Source organism: Anopheles marshallii, chromosome 3 (genome assembly GCF_943734725.1).
Source record: "Anopheles marshallii chromosome 3, idAnoMarsDA_429_01, whole genome shotgun sequence".
NCBI lineage: Eukaryota > Metazoa > Arthropoda > Insecta > Diptera > Culicidae > Anopheles > Anopheles marshallii.
This window is the reverse complement of record NC_071327.1, coordinates 39745204-39766261: the sequence shown is the minus strand read 5'-3', so window position 1 is coordinate 39766261 and position 21058 is coordinate 39745204. Positions and strand designations below refer to the sequence as shown.

General features: G+C 42.8%; 7 protein-coding genes across 7 annotated transcripts; 4 read left to right on the top strand and 3 right to left on the bottom strand.

The window, feature by feature from the left end:
* Positions 1-3: 3 nt before the first annotated feature.
* On the bottom strand, positions 4-1917 carry LOC128714305 (DDB1- and CUL4-associated factor 10). The gene has a single exon (XM_053809181.1). The coding sequence runs from the start codon at positions 1915-1917 to the stop codon at positions 4-6; it is 1914 nt and encodes a 637-aa protein (XP_053665156.1).
* Positions 1918-2496: 579 nt separating this feature from the next.
* Positions 2497-2997, top strand: LOC128713796 (probable RNA-binding protein EIF1AD). Its single transcript, XM_053808665.1, has one exon. It carries the CDS (start codon positions 2497-2499, stop codon positions 2995-2997), a length of 501 nt encoding a protein of 166 aa, XP_053664640.1.
* Positions 2998-5078: 2081 nt separating this feature from the next.
* LOC128712591 (uncharacterized) lies at positions 5079-8524 on the bottom strand. The gene is made up of 7 exons (XM_053807481.1): positions 8521-8524; positions 8184-8344; positions 7847-8107; positions 7579-7775; positions 6795-7501; positions 6490-6693; positions 5079-6424 (listed from the first exon to the last, which is right to left on the bottom strand). Exons 1-7 carry the CDS (start codon positions 8522-8524, stop codon positions 5079-5081), a joined length of 2880 nt encoding a protein of 959 aa, XP_053663456.1.
* A 629-nt stretch (positions 8525-9153) lies between these two features.
* On the top strand, positions 9154-12369 carry LOC128713798 (nonsense-mediated mRNA decay factor SMG8). Its single transcript, XM_053808667.1, has 5 exons — positions 9154-9203; positions 9294-9432; positions 9500-10369; positions 10431-10532; positions 10600-12369. Exons 1-5 carry the CDS (start codon positions 9154-9156, stop codon positions 12367-12369), a joined length of 2931 nt encoding a protein of 976 aa, XP_053664642.1.
* A 760-nt stretch (positions 12370-13129) lies between these two features.
* Positions 13130-14657, top strand: LOC128715008 (uncharacterized). The gene is made up of 4 exons (XM_053809889.1): positions 13130-13229; positions 13290-13433; positions 13536-13674; positions 13745-14657. Exons 1-4 carry the CDS (start codon positions 13130-13132, stop codon positions 14655-14657), a joined length of 1296 nt encoding a protein of 431 aa, XP_053665864.1.
* An 81-nt stretch (positions 14658-14738) lies between these two features.
* On the bottom strand, positions 14739-15182 carry LOC128712588 (uncharacterized). Its single transcript, XM_053807480.1, has 2 exons — positions 14940-15182; positions 14739-14855 (listed from the first exon to the last, which is right to left on the bottom strand). The coding sequence occupies exons 1-2, from the start codon at positions 15180-15182 to the stop codon at positions 14739-14741; spliced, it is 360 nt and encodes a 119-aa protein (XP_053663455.1).
* A 466-nt stretch (positions 15183-15648) lies between these two features.
* LOC128713803 (replication termination factor 2) lies at positions 15649-16780 on the top strand. The gene is made up of 3 exons (XM_053808672.1): positions 15649-15717; positions 15801-16172; positions 16253-16780. The coding sequence occupies exons 1-3, from the start codon at positions 15649-15651 to the stop codon at positions 16778-16780; spliced, it is 969 nt and encodes a 322-aa protein (XP_053664647.1).
* The last annotated feature ends 4278 nt before the right edge of the window (positions 16781-21058 follow it).

Below are 21058 nucleotides of genomic sequence, written 5' to 3'. Positions count from 1 at the left end.
TGTTCAGTACAGTGCCGGTTGATGCCAGACAATTTTGCCCAGCAAGCAACCCGTAACGAGCAGAGGAAATCGTGGGCTAAACTGGCTGCTTACAACCATGGACGAGTGGCATTGCTTACGTTTCAGTTCCTGCAGCTGCTGGACGTTCTCGTTACGCCAAATTCCGGTGGCATGTTGCAGTTGGCTGCAGCTTTCGTTGAATGATAGCAAACGAAAACCATTCTCATGCGGCGAACAGATTATACGTCCGTCTGGTGAGAAACATGACTCCTTGATGTAACCTTGCTTCGTGGTAGATTCTTGAATGTAGTAAAGCATACGGGAAGCATTTTTGGAAACCGTTTCAGTCACACGCTTTCTCCCTGAACCAGTGTAACCGGTACTTGCGGAAGAGCTTACGCCCGACACGATCCCATATATTTGTCCACGATTGCTGCGCACTTGCGTGCTGGGCATGTTCTTACGCTCTCGGAACGTTATCTCGGTTGCCCATATATCGGTGCTTGCAATATCGGAACGAAGGTATCGCCCCGTTACCATTACGCGTCTGCCACGCCCAGCTGGACGGCCACCACTACCAATAGGCACAGACTGTGCGCTTGGTCCTGGTTCACCACCATGCGGTTCTTGCTGCGGTGGTGGTACTAAATTGCTACGACTTCCGGAAGGTTCCGGCTCGTTTGTGCTCGCGTTTGAGTTATTTCCATTGCTACCTGATGGCGGTTCGTTGTTTGCATCGGCCGATGGCATCATTTCTCGCATGGTAACATTTAAGCGAAAAACGCTTCCCATCTGACTGTTTCTAGTCGTTCGTCTGGATAATCCGCTCGTACCAGGTTGCGGTCCTGTTGCTATTTCCGAACCGCTGTTTGCCGGTTCCTCTACTTCTTCCTCTTGTTCCTCTCGGCGCTCCTGCTCACGCTCTACCATTTCCCCCTCATCTTCGTCCATTTCTTCATCCTGCGGCAGTTCTTGTATATCGTGCACAACGGACCACTCGGACATTTCGTCTGTGGACACGTTTCTGGACAGGGAACACCAGCCTTGCGGGTGCATAGCTAGTCCACAGATCATTTCCGGATTGTTATTGGGAGGAAAGTCTGTCACTAGTTCGATACGGTTCTTCTTCCGCTTTGAGTAAAACATGGGCCTAAAGCGCGCTGCCATTGGGATAAGCTGACGGCCGACCTGCATCAGCCTGTAAACGTTAGGATAGAATCCATCAAGATCGCTTGCGAGATTGGCAAGATCCAGGTCATGGATGACCATTAAATAACCGCTGCTCATACTGATCACTAGCCGGTTTTCGTCTGGCGTTAAGCGCGACCGCAATAGTCCAGAGGTGTGAAGTACTCGCCGGTAGACGGAACCATATTCGGTGAAGTTGTTTATCTCCCATGCATAGATGGAACCGTCGAACCCAGATGACAGCAACATGCCATCGCGCTTCGAATACTCGATGTTCTTCACCCAACCACTATGCCCGTTCAAGGTGCGAAGCTTCGTGGTCAGATTGCGGATGTCCCATAAAGCGACCGTGGTGTCATCGGAGCAGGTGGCAAATATGCGGTGATCAATAAACTTGATGCAGTTTACACACTCGGTGTGGGCATTCTTCACGGCACAGATCTGTATCTCCGTCAGTGGATCGAACAGCACAATCGATTTCTTTTGACAGGCCGCAACCAAAAGTGTTCCATCTGGTGAAAATTCCAGGTTGAATGCACCACCATAATCGCGTACAATACCGGGGAATCGGCCAGGATCGTTCCATATCTTCTTCGGCTCCAGCGAGCGGTATATAGTGCGATGGATTGCGTCTGCATCACCAAACCTTGATTCTAATCCACGCTCTCTGCGAGCACACCACTGATGGATGGGCATGAACTTGTTCGACGGATCGCCCGACAAATCCATGTTCGGGAGAAGATTTTGTTAGGTGATATTGTTGTAACTGAAAATATTGAACGGGGTAATGAGTAGTTTCAGTTATTATTATTAACCCCAAAAAAGGTATTTCAATGTTATGGCCGGTAGCAATGTTAGAGCGGCGACTAGGCAGCGTGTAAGTATAAAGCAAAGGAACTGAAGAGAAATCGAACAAACCCACATTATTTGTGGGATTTCGATTCGATCGTTCTACGTGCAGCAATTTGATAATACTCACGATGCTCCTTATTCGCCAAAGGTACACAAAAACAGCTTACGAACGAAGTGCAGAGGAGAAGTTGTCTTATTGTCCGATACACAGGGGCTTTCGAAGTGCAGCAGCAATTGGATGCATTTCTGCCAAAATCACCAATGCAGAAACTTAGCAAAGGCAACCTGACTCTTTGACTGTAGTTGTGTATACTTGTTTGTTTACCCGCTTTCTTTTGACATTTCAGCGTGTTGTTTCTTGGTGCAAAGTTTCCACCGCGTTGTGGCAAGTTGCAAGATCGATGCGATAGGTTTAAAACTAAAAGAAAGACTTTTCTCCATTCCACCGAGCTCATTATGTCTCGTGTGACAAAAATTAAACACGTACTGAAGGAGCAAGAGGCAGACGATTTCGATGTGCCCAAAGAAAATCAACAAATTGTACGCATCGTTGCCAGCCGGGGCAACAACTTACACGAAGTAGAAACGGCACAGGTTGGTGAGGAAGACCGATTCCTGGTTTCAATGCCGGTTAAGTTTCGCAAAAATGTGTGGATTAAACGGGGCGACTTTGTGCTGGTCGAACCGATCGAAGAGGGCAACAAGGTGAAGGCAGAAATATGCCGCATTCTAACGCCGGAACACGTCAAGGTGTTTGAAAAGGAAGGTGTATGGCCACGGAAGTTTAGCAAAAAACGCGATTTGGAGGAGGATTTGGATGAAGATGGGCTTTTTCGAAACACGAACCGAAAATATGTGGCGCAGGGTTCCGACGACGACGATGAAGAGGATGACGAGGAAGATACGGACGATGAAGATGAACCATCGCGGGAAACAAATATCGCCCAAAAACAATGAACCGATGAATTAATCCCCCGTTTGATAGGTATTATGCGACGATGCGTTTATTGTTTAATTGTTTTAAGAAGTATCAAAAACTGCTGAAGATACACATGTCTGTACATTTGTAAGTTTATGCACTTGACTTTTTTTATTGGAAAGAATTCCTTTTCATGCTTTGTTTTTAGCTTTGGCGTTTTGGCGAGAGATAGGCAGAGACCGTGCGAGAACAAGGCCTGGCGTAGGTAAAGTGACAAACACAGAAATGCACATTCGTTACAAATCTCTTGCAAATGCGTCGAGTTACACGAGCACCTCTTCTTAGTCATCTGTTATCCCGATTTACTCCACTCATTCATGATCGTTTTTCTTGTTGCGAAATTTACGCGGATGCTTACATACACTCGACCATCTATTACATCGATTTTTACAAACTTTGAGCGCAGACAAGCACAATTACATCACGCACAATTGATTTGTAACATGTGGGACACGTGAAATGGGGTTCAAATATGGTTCGTTTTTCTGAACTATGCTAATTTTTTATATCTAATGCTAGTATCGATGTAATGGGAAACAGAATCATGCAAACCTTTAAATTGTATTCAACTTCGTGTGTGGGTGACCAAACGACTTGGCTTGTGATCTACTACTATTTTGCTAATTTTAATCCGTAACACATTTAAAACATAGAAATAAGGATCGAAAGTTGATCTTGACGGAATGTTGCACTGTCCAATGTCCCTATAATATGATACAGTGCCTAAAACGTATGGCTGTCCATGACGCGTAATTTAATGTGTTTCTATTCCTTCAATTGTGTTCTGATGAAAATGTGTGCCTTTGTGCGATTATCTGTATAAAAACATGCTTGAACTTGAATGCATTAGATCTTATAGTTAGCGATCATCATAAACCGGTTATTGATGAATGCAACCGCTTCTACTGTTTACTAAAACTGTCAAAGAACAATTAATCTAATATTAGCATGCTCTACTCAATCTACTTCCGTTGCATCTGCTCGCATCATCTTTGGTTTTATTCCTTCGCAACTAAGTAAAATGTAGGCACTTTTAGTGTGGATTAGAGTTGAAAATCAATTAACGGTTAAACAGTGGACACATAGAATCATTCTTATAGTATGGTATGAGCACACAACATATGGGGTTTCCCTTATGGTCAACCATGACGATACGGTGGTTTTGTTTCTGTCTGGAGCCTTTATGCGGGTTTTCAACAGAGAGTTATAGCGATGTTGAATCTTATGGTCACATGTATTCTCACTAACATTTGGCGTTCCTGGATGAGCACAGCGCTCTGAAATACGCATACGTTCGCTTAGTAGAGTGAATTCTTCATCAATGTATGCTGTTTGGCAACATAACTATACTCATTGGGTTTTGGTTTTGAAGGGAGAAATTATGGCATTTCTCAGGCCATGTAATTGCGGGTTGCAGTTTGCTTTATGAAAGTTAGCCGTAATTCTGTAACCATAGCATTTGTTCTCTTTTACAAACTAAAACGAGAGTTGCGTACTGTAATCTCATCTATTTCTCTCTGTTTAATTAATATGCTTCATCATGATTTGTGCCATGCCTAGCAAGAGAGGAGTGATGCAGGTGAACTTGTCAAGTGACTTATTATAACACCCTACTTGTTACATTACCAAAACTCATCGTATGTTGCTTTGAACCTTCTTTGCAAAATATACATAAAATAAAACTATTCATAAAGCTATGCATGAATTTAATCAATCATCTATCTTTTCTAACTTATATTGATCTTGTAACATCTTTGGTAATTAGAGTCGATGTCTCTCTTTCTCTTATCCAGCGTACAATACGTTGCAGCGCTTTAGTTGTTCCCCACTATTGGTAAAACACATACAAGCTAAGTAAAATCACTGAAATCAATCCAATATTATTCTGCGGCCTGATTCTAAGTACCACCATTGGGCGCATCATTCCCATTTGTCTTTAAAATAAATAGCTTAAAAATAATCAACAAATGCCTCCATTAATCGCTTGTTTACGAATAAATTTACCATAGTTTCGAGAAAATCTTTCCTTGTAAGAATAGATCAATATTTGTTCGCATGCTTATGGAACTACTGTTCCAATTTCTAGATCCTCAACATTCAACACACTCTCCATTTCTTTTTCATCACGCTCCTTCTGTTCGCCGTCATTGTTTTCCTCCTCGTTTCCACGATCGGCTTCTTCGATTCGGATCATTTGTGAATCACCACCCATGGATTCCATATCCGTTGCTTCCCGACCTTCATCCACAGTGGGATCTTGCCCTTGGCCAACAAGCTTCGGAGATGTTTCGGTAGAGCTTATCGGCAGTGTTGATGGTCGTGAAAGTTTCGTAATACCAGTTACCCCCAGCTGATCTTTGGAAGCTCCTTCAGATCCTTTACCGAAAGGAAACGATTCTGGCAATCGTTCCACCTGTGGCGTAATGACAGCTACTATATCTGTTTGTGTTTCGCTGGTACACTGTTGGGAAGCCGCGTTTAACGGGGGTTGTGCAGGTGGCGGAACGTGAACCAAAAACTGCATGCAACTGACAATGTCTCGTACTGCACCTTGCAATTGTTGCACCTGGTTCATCAACATCGAACAGGATTTTGTCAGATCTTGAATAGTGCTGTTTTCCAAGCCGTCATTTGCTAACTGTCCACATTCTCCCGCATCGTCTTCTTCTGCAGCAGTAGTTTGTCCAGCAATGCTATTAGTGGCACGTGTTTGTTCCGTTGAATTCATAGAAGAGACTTTTCGCCACAGCTGACGCAAAGCTTTCATTTGCAGCTGCTGAATTTTGCGGCCCGATTCCAACTGCTCCTTTGTGACTTGCATGTCCTTTGTAAGTTGTAAAATATGATCGTTGGTTCGCTTATGAAACAGCTTTTCAACCACATCGCGGGTCCGCTTGCGAGTAACATAGCCCCGCCAAAGTTTCTGTATAAGAATAGCTGAACTTTCTGTCGCTTTATTATCATCCATTGTTTCCTTGGCAATTGTTTTGCAGGATACCACAACCTCCTTATCTTTCGTCTTCGGAACCAAGCCTTGTCCAACATGCTGAAGATTTAGCTGAGTCTGTTGCTGCGCAGCTTTGTGGCGTATAGTGCGAAGCTTTTCAATATTGATCGTTTCACTGTCATCGTCAGAGCTTACGGCATTGCTTGAACCCCCTTCCGATGGTGTGGCTATAGCAGCGTGTACGGAATACTTGGATTGTGATGATACCGGTCTGGAATGGCTGTTGCTACCAGTACCTCCATTGCTATTGTGACTGTTGAGTGTTTTTCTTGGTGAAAGGGAAGGCGAAGAACGTTCACTACTATTGTTTCGCTTTGAAGTACGAGGACTGCCGGCTTTGGGATGAACGTTTGACACCGGGATGCTCCCACCGGTTTGATTTACTGAACGATTGCTATCTGCAAAAGAAAACCCAAACTCCCTTTTAGTAATTCGTTCTCATCCCCGCATCTCAATCGCATACCTTTAGTTTTTATAGCTTTGGGAATCTGCGGCGTTTGTGGTTGTGGTTGCATATTACAATGTTGCAAATTTCGTTGTACAATGCTCGCTGCCGTTGTCGTAGTAGGACCACAATCGGGACTCATCAAGGATTCTGGAACTGGCACCATTTTGGATGCGGCCGTAAGCGGTCCACCTCCTGCTGCCACAGAATTTGTAAGTTGATCTAAAAATTTGATAATGATATTTACAACATTTTCCTCATTAATCATATTTATAAAAATTGCAAGACGAGCTGTTGAAACTGTTAAATGAAATATGACTTACCATTATACAAATTTCCCTGGTTTTGATTCGTCGTCGTTGGATGTTGTTTGCTTAATACAATACACTCGTTGCCTGCACTTGTGCCTAGAATGTTCGAACTGTTGGCAGATACGCCACTACCATTGCTACTCGCCAACATGTTCGGATCCAAACTTTGGGACATAATATTGTTGTCCGAAGTAATGTTATCAATCAACGATCTTGTTAGCTCAAATAGTTGTGATCCTCCGGAGCTATTCTCACTATGCCCCGATGACATGGAATTGTTCGAAAGGTTACCATGGTAACTGTTTGACATAGCATCAGGCGAATTTTGGCGCCCACTTAGACGCGATACGCGCGGCGACTGTATCCTTGTTGCTTGCCCTTTGCGACGCAGCGAGGATGGCGAATTATTCGCTGACTGATTCGCTCCATCGCTGCCAAGAGTTGTTTGTTCCTGCAACTGACGCTGATGCTGCTGTGCCTTGCTAAGTATAAGCCGTAGTTTACGTTCGTTTTGATTTTCTAACGCTTCACCCGATAGTGGACAAACACTGCTAAGATAGCGAGCTAACGCCGTTTGTTCTCCTATTGGGAACTGACGGCCACGACCCTGGCTGTACAACCACTCCGCTTTAAGACTCTCAATGGCAGTGACGACAAATCCATCTATGTGCTTCACACTCATGCACCAGTTTAATACAAACGGTCGATAATCAAATCCACTAAAAACGATACAAAGTGTTCAGTTAGACATATTGCAGTATGTATTAATCTCTCCATAACTCTCTCTACCACTTACATCACATTGCCAGCCATCTGAACGCACGGATTGTCCGCTATTGTGATACTGTTAAGATTATTCAGATGACTTAGCGTGCAAATTTCATTCAGATCTGCTATATTATTTTTCGCTAATGTTAAACTTTCCAACGATTGAGGTAAATGTTTATCACATTGCCTTAAATGCGATATGCGGTTCCCGTTGAGAAACAGTTCCTGCAAAGTATCACAGGGCGATTAGGACGTATAGCACAAACATAGGTTACAGTGCGTTTTGAATTTGTTACCTTTAAATTTTTAAGATAAGACATATCCGAAACACTGGTGATACTGTTTTCCGATAAGTTCAAATACTGAAGGTTCACGTTCGTATTCAGATGTTCGATTGTTTTGATTTTGTTACCCTCCAGGTTCAAGTGGGTCAAATAGACTAAATCTTTGAGCCCTTCGATCGTGAGGATTTTGTTGTGGGAGAGATTCAGCTCTCTCAGACAATGCAGTCGACAAACGCCGTACATTCGCAGTAATTGATTTTTGCACAACGATAACTGCAAATAAACGACACGGTACATAAGAGTACAGGCGAATTGTACGACCATTTTTTACACACGGCAAACAACTCACCTTTTCGATCTTCAAGTACGAATCAATATTATCAATCTTTTGCAACTCGTTATCGTCCAATATCAACACTTTGTATTGCTGAGCATCTTCCATCTTAGGAACCTTTTTGAGACAGTTCTTTGCTAGATCCAGCGTGGGCTTTTGCGAATCGATCTCCAAATCTGTAAATAAACAATCCACAGAACGGGATATTCTCAATAATTAATGGCGAATGAAAAAAACATTAGCCATCCTTTATGACCGACGGGTGCGGAGGAGCAAATATACACAACACGCGGCATAGGAACATTACTCCTTTGTGTTAGGATATGCACCAATCACGCTTTATTTCATTTACCCATCTTGATCAATGCGTATATCCTTGCCCGCAGTTAAATTAATCCTTTTTCACACAGATCCACCAATTTCGCTAGGCCCTTTTTTCCTACAGCCTATAAACTTATGCCAATTTTTACCAGTTCATAATAAGCGATAAGTTTTATGAACGGCACTTCAGTACTCGGATCTGTATAGGACTCACTAACACACTCACGTCAGTTCACCAAACATCCATGCGTACTAGATGCGCTGTCCTGCTGAGGACACGCGCTACAGTCTGAGCTTTTGAACGCGACATTGTATACGCACAAGCAAGGACGTTCCGGGTCGGCTGTGAAAACAAAAGCTAGTGGAGTAGTTTCACTCAACGAAACAATACGTGTCCGATGAAATGGTCACTGATCGACGCTATACTAAAGGAAAAACTAACAATGCGTAACAAAAACGATGCGCGACGCACCGCTTTTGGTTCGAAATTGGCGCCAAAAGACAACCCCCACATGGAACGATTGGCAAAGCTCTATTTGTGTACATGCACAAGGAAATGTCGAAGATGTCATTGCCGCAGCACGCACTGACAGATGGTTTGTGTACTGTCGTGTCGAAAATATCGTGGTGCTTTTCGCTGCGAGCAGCTCCAAGACCATTGAAAATGGAACCGTACGAAAGTTTTGTGTTTCCCGATCTACCACTTGATATAAGGTAAAAGTTGTGCGGTTCTATAGAAATCCCAAGTCATCTGATTTTAACGAATGTTGCATATCTTTCTTAACTACTCTTTCGCCGATACAGAGAGAAGCTGTTTCAAAAGGATAAACCAATGGTGGTAGTTGGTGTGTTGGGAAAATCGAATGAAGCTCACTGCAACAAATTGCTCGACTTCAATATTCTTCACACTCATCCATCGTTGACGGATGAGCCGGGAATTGATGTAAAGTTGCCGGTTCTTTCACCAATTATATGAACAATTCATTCTTACCTATTATCCCGTTGTGTAGGGTCGTGTGAAATTCTACTTTCGAGCGGAAGGCCAAACGTTATTTCTTCATTTCGATGCTCCGTTCGATAACTATGTGTTACTGAATTTAGCAGAACGGATGATGCTAGAAAAGACTGACGAATCACCTTTACATTTTATCGAATTCAACAGCGCAATACGCACGCGTTTTGCAAGAGTTCTGCTGTTCGCTCTTCAAGTATGCCATATTCTAGTGCTATCCGAGTCGTCGGCATCTTTCGACATGTCCTATCTGTCCATTTTTAAGTCGTTGAAAATAATACGCGAGAAGTATGTACTGAAATTTTTACCCAAAATGTTAAAACACGCAAACGTGGGATCATTCATGGGCAAAGAATGTCGGCTGTGCAGTCCAAGGCTGTTGTTTATGTTCAATCTTCCCGACAATGGTGATCCCCATCTGCTGGATGAGATAGACGTACTGGAAACCAAGGTAGAGGACTACATCAACAAAATGCTACGGAATGAATTCATCATCACAAACAACAGTACGATGTCTTTGTTTTCTTTGCCAAAAACAAAGCCGTTTGTTTTCTACAACGAAACAAGAACACGGCACCAGGATCCTCTATTAGACTCAATCGATCTGCTCTCGATGTACCTTACCAAACAGCAACAAACAAGCACGGGGACACTGCCCGAAAACGATGATAGGGAAATATTGGAACAAGCTAAACCGTACGATTGTTTCGGATTTCCATCGACTTTTAAATTTGAACTAAAAGACCCAACAGCGGAAGAGGATCGAAGTATATTCAGTCTGGTGCAGGAACACGTAGACGATGCACTTGAATTCGGCTTTGATGAAAACGATAGCTCTGGAAGGCAAAGAGTCAGAACACATTTCGCGGTAAGTATTTGTCACGTTGCTCTTTTGATGTCCTTACTTCAACTTCTTTTTGGTTTTGAAGCTACCAACAACCGAAGCATGGTACGCGATGTTTAAATACATGCACGAGCTGTTCATCGACAACCCCAATGACCCATATTACGATGCCTACGATGCGGATTATGTAAGTTATCAGAAACCAAATATGTTCGGTCACAAGCGGGCTCTCATTGTGTCGTTACTTGTTTCAGAGTGCCTATTTGCAAAATTTTCACGACATTGTCGATATTGATGAGCGGTTTTTTGGCGAAATATGTGAGCAGGGTTTGGATTTGGCCATGCTCAAGTACAAGGATATGCTTCCGCCGCATTACAGTGCCTCGTTTCATGAAACAAAGTATCAGGATGCGTTAAACATTCTAATGGAGTATGCGCGTGGGCCAGAACTGAAACCCAGCATCGATCGATTGAAAGAGTACTGTAATGCTATATGGCAGAGTGGCAAGCAGCAGTGCGAGTATCCGAGTTTACGTGCCAATCCATGTGTGCTGGGCATGCATAAGACGATCGATCCGGCCGAACATTCGAGTGGGGTAATTTATGTATCCTCATGCAATTGCGGCCGAACGCAGGGACATCGTGAAGATCCATACACCATACGGCAGGCAAACTATGAATTTTATCAAATAATAGCCAAGAGCTGTAGCAACTGCAACCGGTTGGATCGTGTACAGTTTCCAGTTTTTGAACCTTCGATAAGCGATTTTCGAGCAGCGGAATTTATAAACAAAAATTTCTCCAACTTGATGTCATTTGACAGTACTGGCCGAACCGCGTCGGACGTTGGACCGAGCATTCGTCCCATTCCCGGCCATTCGCCATTCCTGTCCGGTAGCCAACGAAGTCAAAATAGTTCGGCCAGTTTAAGCTTTAATATCGGTTCTGATGTGGAAGAAGACGATGAGGGAGAAAACATAATTAAAAAAGAGAACGATCGGCGCACCCGTCAAAGAGAACAAAATCCATGCGATGGAACAAAAGAAATGGTCCAAACGGATATGCGTAACAGTGACGATGAAGAAGATTATAAAGAGCTGGACACTAAAAATGTAGAAATGAACGAGATAGTGATAAAATTAGGCAAACTAAAACATACAGATTCTTCGTCGGGTGAGACGGAACATCCGGCTGGACCGGCCAGAATACCATCTACCACAGAGTACCTGCCGGGTATGTTGCATTCTGCCAGTCCCGTTGGACTACTGCCCCGGTTTCCGTCGTGGTCGCTGGTGTGTTTAGGTTCCAGCTCTATCTACACCCACAATACCGGTCTTCCGGAACATGTGCAGAGTGGATTTCTTTCAGGATCGAATTTTCTCCTACCATGGGACGTAAGCGTACGCCTTGAGCATGCACAGTGTTGGGCCGCATCGTACGAAAAAATACGCAACCGCAAAAAGGGAAACCAACATTCGTCGAAAAACTATGAACAAAACAAAACGTTCACGCTTAAAATATTCGTCGGTGTGGAGTACGAATGTTTGCGAGGCCATCGGTTCATTATGAATGCGCCGGACAGCATACTGCGCTGTGGGTCTGAAATTGTACGCGACAGTGGTAGCAAGGTGGTGTTTAACGACATGCCCATTTACTTTCCTTGTCCCTGTCGGAATACGATAAACAATACAGCACAGCTAATGCGTGTGCACATCATTACACCGAAGGCACCGGTGAATGTGATCATTGATCCGAAGGTAAAACTTTTTCAGAATAACATGCAAAACAGCATCACGTTTACGACCGGCTTGACCGAACCTATCAAATTAACGCAAAGCTCCTACTGGATACTACGGTTACCGTTCGTGTACGAAGGCGAAAGCGGACCCTTGATGGCACCAACCGACGTTAATCCGGCCAGTGCGATTATGCACGGTGTGCTGTTGGCCGGTATGTATGGCATTAGGGAGAACGACCTGAACGAAGAATCGATCGCGATGGGTGTCACAAACACTTCAGGATAACCAGCAGGAATGTATTAATATTCGATAGCACAAACATAGGCCTATTCCGTTTTGTATGTGATCACCTAAAATGTAAAGTGGGATAATTTATCGGACTTATTGTTGAACTTTTTTTTCGTTTTTATAATTCGTGAGTTCTAAAAAAAAAAATATTTCGAAACGGTAAAGATGTGGAATATATGACTTAAAGCTTTGGTTAAACTATTAAAATACTAATTTACAATTACTGCAAAGTCTCAACGAAAACCAATTGTTAACAAATTCCGAAACATGACCTCATATTAAGCCTTATTATTATTATAAAATCCATGAAGGTTATTGTGAGACCTATACTATTTTCTTGAAGAAATGCCTTAAAATTTAAAGTTCTTAATTCAGCTGTTTTTTTTAAATCATTTCACATATGACTAGTTTGGTTACTTTTAATAGCTTCAACCAAATTCACGTGCACAATATGGCAGAGTATGTCCCGATGAGGTTGTTGGAAAGAGCAATGGAATTCTTTCCAGAGATTTTTGCCCCCAGAGCAGCAATTCTAGCAAAAGTGGAATGTATTGGTGCGAGAAGATAATTTAAAAACATTGATAAGCACGTGAACGTTCAGGAGGTGGCGATTGTTTACATTGGGTAGAATACGATCGCCTAGTAGTAGTACTGATCGTTGTGCCGAACGATGCACAACTCGCAATCTTGTGGCTCAAATCCTTACTTTCAGCGGTGAACATACGAAGAATCCATCTTCAACCTAACAATTTGAATCATGTGGACAGATGCAGCGACTACCAGGTTAACTCTGAATGCCATCAGATGCATTGTCCTTGTTTGTTTCCTGCTGCCGTTTTTCTTCATTAGTTACGCAAGTAAAATTTTGTCATGATTCTTATTTTTCAATGATCATCCCAAGCTAATTCTCTTTAAAGCTGTTGCACTCTCTCGTCAGCTGTGGATTATTATCCTGTTTTGGCGCTACCCATGGTTGAAAAGGACAAAAATACACGGCATCAAAAGCTTCGTCGATCGATCCCGCAACCCCGAAGTTTTGTGCGTGCTGATGGAGATGGAAGGTATTTGCTTGGCGTGCCTTACCGTGTGTCTTGATTACCGGTAGCGATTAATCTATCGGTGTTTATGTTTTCTCTGACTGCTTTCCACCTTCACATGTTCAGGAGAAATTGATATTGTGCAACTGAGGGAAGAGTTTTTGCATCATATTAGCGATTGCAGCAGCAACCACATGCGACTTTGTCTACCGCAGTTCATACTCCCGTTCATGTCTTGCTGGAACAAATATACGTGGTTAAAAGGGTAATATTCGTTGTCTCGCCACTCTTTTGCTAATAACCTGAGGTAATTCTCCAATTTTCTTCACAACTAGAACCAGCAGTGCAGATGAACACATAATATTGGCCCCAGCCATACAACGGGGAAGACCAATGAAGGAATTGATGTGTTTATTAAACATCACCAATGCAACTACAAGCAGCAAAGATAAAGATTCATTGGTAACGAGTGCAAACCCCGTTCTTCCGTGGCAAATCGTATGCATTCCGGTAGTGAGTGAACCGCCTAATGAATGCAGAGAAAATTGCGTTATCTCCAATTATCTGCTCTATGCGATCGATCTTAAACTGTTAAACGAAGCAGAGAAACGCAACCTAAGCTACATCCCCTTAAACGGATATCTTGAACGAGCTGAGCCAATGTGTAACAATGTGTTTGCCAAACCTTACTACATTCCGCGCCTGTGGAATTACATATTTTCCTCCATTCATTACCGCTGGAACGAGTTCGTGTACCAACACGATCCACTCGAATCGCCTGACATTGATCGCAAGCAGTACACCGGTATGGGTCAACTGCTTTCAGCATTGTGCATTTCCGTCGTGTACGTTTGTGGCGATTTTGTGTGCTCGTTCCGCTCGATCAAGGGTAGTCCGTTAGATAAAATCGATTATCTCCAACGGTTGATAGAACGCGAAATAGACAAGCGCAATCTCACGATTCGAACAATCTGGGACACCTTCCTGCAGTCAATCGAGCCGGTAAATTTACTAAAAGAAGCGACATTTTTCGTGTGGAAAATTGGGGCCACAGTCACGCTGATGGTGCCATGGTATGCATGGAGAGAAACTGAAGCACTGCTGATTTACATTTCGAAAGGAACGCTCAATAATGACACGATTGTGGGTTTCATCATCGAATGTTTTCCAATTTGCTATGGTGTGGCACTGGAATGCTTGCGGATGTTGTGGCTGCTACTGGAAGTAATCTTACAGCTGAATGAATAAAAACGGTACAGCATTAGTGCAAAACGAACCACGATGGTGTTGATTATTTAAACATTACGTTTATTCTCCAAACAATTACATTTATGAACCCATGTAAAATGGTTCCTTACACACCGACAGTAATGTGCAAAGCATGTTGTGTCCGTCCACATCGAAGTCCTCCGTTTTAACTCCATCTACGTTAGAGTATGTGATAATCTAGCACAAACAATAGAAGAAACAATTTGTAAATGTCTGCAGCGAATATAAATCCGTATTCTTTGCTCTCAAGTGGTAACTTACCTGTTTGCCACGAACTGAGTCGTTGGGACCAGCAACGCCTATTATTTCTACCCATCCTGAGCAGGCACCATTCAGTGGTTCCATTAGCATCACTTGAACATTAGCACCGTCCGTCGTTTTGCCGCTGAACGATTTGCAACCATCTTCGGCACGATCAACCTTCAAATGAATACTGACGGGTTGGCCGACGTGTCTTTTCAAAGAGGTCCCATTTACGATTGATCTGCGTTCGAATTGGAGCATTTTTCTACAATTTCCTACACAAAACAACGACACAAAACAATACTCTTTTCAAGCAAATCGTGTAACTTCCTGTAGCTTGATTGCGATGCAGCGCGATGGTGTTTCTTCGGCGCGCGTTTTTGACAACGATTTTGGATTGACAGGTAATCTAAACCCCTTAGCTAGTGATGTTTGTGATTTGTTGTCATTACGAAAATTATTGCATTCATATTGAACATACTTAATATGTGACTTTGTATTAAAGGATAACAACAAACAATTCGAAACATTAATGAACTAATCCGTAAGAAAATTAGAATTCATTCACAAAAAAAGTACTGGTTCGAGCATTGCTAGCCATTGGGATTAAAGTGAAGTTGTCAAATCGGAATAGCAAAACAAATTGTAAACAAACTTTTTCCTTTGCCCACGGAAGAAAAACTGTAATTTTCGTACTTCCCCATCAAATAAATCAATCTTTTTTACCATGGGATGTGATGGTGGCACTATACCTCGCCGTGATGAGCTAGTGCGACTTAAGAAAAAACCAGAACAGGTAAGTTGTTGGTGCATTTGCTTTCAGTTGCTTTGGGAAGCTTCTGGTTCTGAAGATTACTCTTCGTAACACTCCATTTGCAGAAGGATAAAGACGCAGAAAGGCAATTTCGCTGGAAGCACTGTGCACTAACTCAACAGCGACTACAGCAGCCGATCGTGATGTGTGGATTGGGCAGACTTTACTCGAAGCAAAATGTGATTGAGGCTCTGCTGGATAAAGAGAAAATGACCGAAGCTTGTGCTCATCTCAAATCTCTGAAGGATATCAAGAATCTTAATTTAACCGCTAATCCAGCCTATGATGAAGCAAAGGATGATAAAAGTTCTCCCTACATATGTGCTCTAATTGGACTTGAAATGAGCGGACAGTTTCGATTCGTTGCACTTTGGACATGTGGATGCGTATTTTCCGAAAGAGCGCTTAAAGAAGTCAAGGAAAAAGTGTGCTCGGTTGTAAGTACTAACCTCAAGGTTTTTAACGTTCGTGGCTCTGATGCTTGTTTTAACTATAAACGCTTTTTAAATAATTTCAGTGTCAAACACCGTACAGTGAGGACGATATTGTAATCCTCAATGGAACGGAGGAGGAAACTAAGCAAATGCTCACTAAAATGGAAGCTCGGAGTGTTCGTGCACGTTTAGAAAAGAAAGCTAAGTTAGATAAAAAGTCTAAGACAAAGGCTTCTGCTACTATTACATCTTCCGCCGCTTCCCAATCGACAACTCCAGGCACAGCATCAGGATCCACATCATCTGTAGTGGCAGAAACCATTAATATTCCTTCTACAAGCATGATGGATAAAAAAATCATACTATCGTCAGCAAAGGCAAATGGTGAGGGAAGTAGCAAAGGAGGCAGCAAACCGATAGTGCCGAATAAGCGTGCACTTATAAGCGACAAGATTGGAGAGGATCCAGTTTTTAAGAAATCCAAGGATGATTACAGTGTCGCGAAGGATCCAAAAGCATCCGCCGTTTACAAATCCATATTCACGACCCACGAGAGCGAAAAGGACCAAAAGCGTGCGCACTGGGTTACGTACAATCCGTTCTATAACTGAACAGATGCTATTTATCAGCTAGCTTTTCGACTTTGTATAAGAATACATTTTATTTGAACAAATAAACAAGAAAAAAAACAATGTGGAACTTAAGCTGACCATCCAAAAATCCGAGTTGCGTTACATCTTGCAACCAACTTGGATTATCCGTGCTCGTGCGTTATGTTATGTTACCAAGCTGACCAACCTTCCGACAAATGAGAAAGAACAACACATATCTCCACAAGGTTTTCTTATCAATCGATCTTTCAAATGTAAGACATGGACTAAATAATCTTTTCACAATTTTTGTCTTCCATTAAAAACGCTCGCTATTTTCGCCATGTAAAAATAAATAACTTTAAATCACTATGTCGTTGTACCTATTTGCTCTCAAACGTCAAACAGCATTTCGGTGACTGTCACGAAAGCATTTGATGGTCCTACCATCTTGATGGTAACTTTCCGCAAATGAGTGTCGCTGGAGTTTCGAATCAAAGCAAAGAATACGGGCAAAAGTGTTGAGTGGAAACAGTTAGCAAACAGTTTCAGTGGTCTCTAATTCCTGCAAGTCGGTAAGCAATAGTTCTTATTTTTGCTGAGATCGGCAAACCATAGTTGCTAGAATGTGTGTTCCAACAAATCGAGAACGGCTTGCGCAAACACCTCTGGTGGTTTGGTGCGGGTGGGATGAACGTTCAGGCCATTGCCCCATGGCAAGGGTTTTTTGTTTTGACGGCCGGCTGCAACTTTTCCACGCAACGAATACTACGTCCCAAGCGAATTATCTGAAATCGATCCAATTCAATAGGAAACACCAAGCGCATTAAGCAAAATAGTAACGATTACAAAATGAGTAATGATCGAAGCCTGTTAGCATTCGCCGCCGTGGATGAGCAACCACCATTAGCGGTCATACCGAATGACTCACAAAGAAAAGGAATCGAACGGTTGATTCGTCATCGCATTGAATGGGTTGGGTACCACCAACTAACAATAATTACTGCTAATTATTCGTGCTGGATAGGTGTGTCGAAAAGTGTTGCATCTTCCATTGCGGGCCAGAACGAGCTAAGACAACAGAAATGGAGCTGAGGATAATCTGCAGGTGGCACTTTTTTCGACCGTGTCGTTGCTATGAATACTCGTATCTGCATCAGTGTGCGTGTGAGAAGAAATCGCGTTGCGTGTGCAATAGATACCGGCCAGCTACAATCATCATCCAAGAGTGCAGGGTGTATTTGTTATCTATCGATTTCGAGTAAAATTCGATGAATTGATTGCAAAAGCGTTCGGATGAGCATGAATTTGGCTGCCTAAAATAGACCCTGCGACTATGAGCAAGGTGTGAAAATTGTGTGTTTCTTAAAAAAAGAAAACAAATCGCGCACGGTACGAACATCTCTTCTAGTCCCGCGTACATGGCCGTTTATTTCGGTTAGATTGAATCACCATCATAGATCATTTCCATTTTGGCTAACTTGATGTGATTCCTAGTGTGGCGGGTTTACGTGCAATAAAGTGTCCACATTGTTATTTTCTTTATACTCACATTAACTGGCTTTAACTGGGGTTTCAGTGAAATATGATTCCCTTGCCAAGGAACCACACGCAACCATCATCGGTGTTCGGTCGTGTATTACACCGCACCCCGATGGACATATTCACATGTGAAGCGTAAGATAACGCCCAAAGCTTTATCCCTTGGCACTTGCGGTGTGTGGTTGCCTACATGGGCCTTGATGATGATCGTGGCCCCCTTTCTGTATATGTGCATCTGAGCGGTTGGAATTGACTTCCGTATAAGGACATGATATCGTACCTTTAGCGACTTCAAGAGCTTCTTCGAGGCTAAATAAAGCTCTTGCAAAATATATCTTTGGTGGCAATCTTTTCCATGAGAGTTTTGCTGCATGTAACAAGATTACTTTAAAAACAGAAATACAAAATATAAAATACGTTTCAACAAAAAGGTTTACTTTCTCCGTACCACGCACAACGCACTGCAAGAGTTTAAATGTTTAATTCAACAGCAGTGAACCATCGTGTAACAGTGCGTGGTTACTCCACGAATGATTTTTATTTCGATCCAGTTCCGGCCCACGAGTCGGTTTGTTGAGTTGAGTATATCGTCTGGAAGCATACGGGCAGCATGGAGAGAGATACGGTTCTGACTGAATAACGATATCAGCTTTCTGCGTCGGGTCTGCGTTGGTGTAGGGGTTGCACTCCAGTTTTTTTTGTCTGTTATGAAGCTAAGGTTCTTCGTGTACCTAAGGGCTATTAAAAGGTCCAGCCATGCAATCTATATAGGTATGCGATCGTGAAGCTCGTTCGGTCGGGTTTCCTTTCGTTGATACGACAATCTAAGGATTTGCGTAGAATTTCCTGCTTGCGTTTATAATGTTCCATTCACCACATACCGACATAATTGGACTCATCATACAAGGCATTAAAATTGAAAGAAAAATAATGCTTTTGATCCACCTGTATCATCTGGGGTTTGTTGGTTGGTCACACGTCATCATGATAGCACACCCTTATGAAACAAAGTTATAGCCCTTAGTCACAACTTTCCTATCGGTTTAATCTTCAATACCTTTAATGATCGCAATACCTGAAGATCGTGGGTCGAATCTGATCGGAGTCTATGCCCTCCCATAGCAGCAGAAATTTGTCGGAAAAATTTGAAAGACCATCGGAAACGTTGAAATTGTCTTATTTTAATGTGACGGAACTACATAATCAAACTTTGTTTTACTCAGAGAAGCATCTTTGTTTATGTTTACCAGTTGTAGATAAGTACAAGATGTCGTATGGGCCACTTTAAAAGCAAGACTTCCCGAAAATGACGATTATTACACACGAAATGTATTTGTCATGACGTCTTTTGTACAGAATTTTTTATTTAAGGCCTATCTAATTGTAACAACAAATTACAATACGTTATAGATTATAGTGTTTTTTTTTCTTCTTGAGCGATGTAATAAAGTTTTCCACTAGCTTTTTCCCACGTTGAATGTCAACAACCACCTACACATACACGCGCACTTTTCACTTTCGTGAACACCTTGGAGGGTGTTATTGTCCTGTGCCAAGGTGTCATCAACACTTTCCCTACTCTCGATACAGAACAAACCGATGGAGAATGGAGGATATGGGCAAGTAAACAAGGTGCGGAAAAGCAAAACCCGCCACACACGGCAATGGAAGAAGAAACACGAGGGTTGAAATCGTATGGAGACTGCGCTGTAGCAGCTTTTATCATCTCTGGCGATTTATATTATATCTCACCGTGTTTCATTGTAGAAAATGCTTCACGCCCTCATGTTATCGTATAGCCTTTTGTCTTACGAATAAAATCGTTTGGTTGGTCAGGATGTTTTGAAGCTTGGGGTTCATTTCCCATTTTTGGCAAATAACACCATAAAATTAAAACATCTTTGCAGTATGATCGCATAGAGGAATACCGTTGTGGAATACTATTCATTCTTAACATAGTTCTTTCTGAGCGTTACAGTACGATGGGTAACAATGAATGAATGCCCCCCGAAACAATGAAAAGAGAGTGCGATTGTACTACGAGCCGTGAGAATTCCCAGCATCCAGCTTCAAGCAGGATCACGATGAAGATTGGTGGTGTGTTCTCCCACTATGGAAGTGGTCACTGCTGCAGCACGTGTGCCAGAGCATTCACGAAACAGCACGAGAAAAACATAACAAGAGCGGAAACGGTTAGCGCTATGCATTGCTCTCCGGTCAGGGGAAACATCGTGTTGCATTTTGCTGTGAAAGCCATGGAGGCAAATGGGGAAATAGCATTGCCGATTGTTGTGCCCTGACACTCGCTATTTCGGTGCTCGGAAAACTCCCGGAAAAGTTACGTCAACCCGACGGCTAGCATCTCCAGCTTTTCTGCAACTCCAAAAAAAAACGGTGCGCTTCGATTTGCTTGGGTTGGGTTTCGCAGATTCCAACCAGTCGAGGCTGGCGTTTTGGATCGATCGGTAGCACTGCTGCTCCGTAGCACACCGTTTGGCACGGCGGGACATTATCTTTAGTGCTCATTTCGGGTGCGTGAAAGTGTGTGGAAGCCCCATTAGAGAATTTCATTTCGTCACCTCACCTTTATGTCGATTACTTAGTGGTTTGGTGTATCGTACTCCGTTATCGAAAGGATAATTTTAACGCCTAGAGACCACTGCTGTGGGATATGGAATTACGGTGTGTTTGATAGCACTGTGGACGTGAGTGGCCGTATGTGAGACCCCGAAAACTATGCCGCCACACCCGGTTGTG

Coding starts and splice junctions, on each gene's coding strand:
- LOC128713796 (XM_053808665.1), top strand. CDS start 2,497: ATGTCTCGTGTGACAAAAATTAAACACGTACTGAAGGAGCAAGAGGCA.
- LOC128712591 (XM_053807481.1), bottom strand. Junction 6,694..6,794: donor CCAGGGAAATTTGTATAATG/GTAAGTCATATT, acceptor TCAAATTTTTAG/ATCAACTTACAAATTCTGTG. Junction 6,425..6,489: donor CAAAGCTATAAAAACTAAAG/GTATGCGATTGA, acceptor TTTCTTTTGCAG/ATAGCAATCGTTCAGTAAAT.
- LOC128713798 (XM_053808667.1), top strand. CDS start 9,154: ATGGAACCGTACGAAAGTTTTGTGTTTCCCGATCTACCACTTGATATA. Junction 10,370..10,430: donor GAGTCAGAACACATTTCGCG/GTAAGTATTTGT, acceptor TTGGTTTTGAAG/CTACCAACAACCGAAGCATG. Junction 10,533..10,599: donor ATGCCTACGATGCGGATTAT/GTAAGTTATCAG, acceptor TACTTGTTTCAG/AGTGCCTATTTGCAAAATTT.
- LOC128714305 (XM_053809181.1), bottom strand. CDS start 1,917: ATGGATTTGTCGGGCGATCCGTCGAACAAGTTCATGCCCATCCATCAG.
- LOC128713803 (XM_053808672.1), top strand. CDS start 15,649: ATGGGATGTGATGGTGGCACTATACCTCGCCGTGATGAGCTAGTGCGA. Junction 15,718..15,800: donor TTAAGAAAAAACCAGAACAG/GTAAGTTGTTGG, acceptor CTCCATTTGCAG/AAGGATAAAGACGCAGAAAG. Junction 16,173..16,252: donor AGGAAAAAGTGTGCTCGGTT/GTAAGTACTAAC, acceptor AAATAATTTCAG/TGTCAAACACCGTACAGTGA.
- LOC128712588 (XM_053807480.1), bottom strand. CDS start 15,182: ATGCTCCAATTCGAACGCAGATCAATCGTAAATGGGACCTCTTTGAAA. Junction 14,856..14,939: donor ACTCAGTTCGTGGCAAACAG/GTAAGTTACCAC, acceptor TGTTTGTGCTAG/ATTATCACATACTCTAACGT.
- LOC128715008 (XM_053809889.1), top strand. CDS start 13,130: ATGTGGACAGATGCAGCGACTACCAGGTTAACTCTGAATGCCATCAGA. Junction 13,434..13,535: donor CGTGCTGATGGAGATGGAAG/GTATTTGCTTGG, acceptor TCACATGTTCAG/GAGAAATTGATATTGTGCAA. Junction 13,675..13,744: donor AAATATACGTGGTTAAAAGG/GTAATATTCGTT, acceptor CTTCACAACTAG/AACCAGCAGTGCAGATGAAC.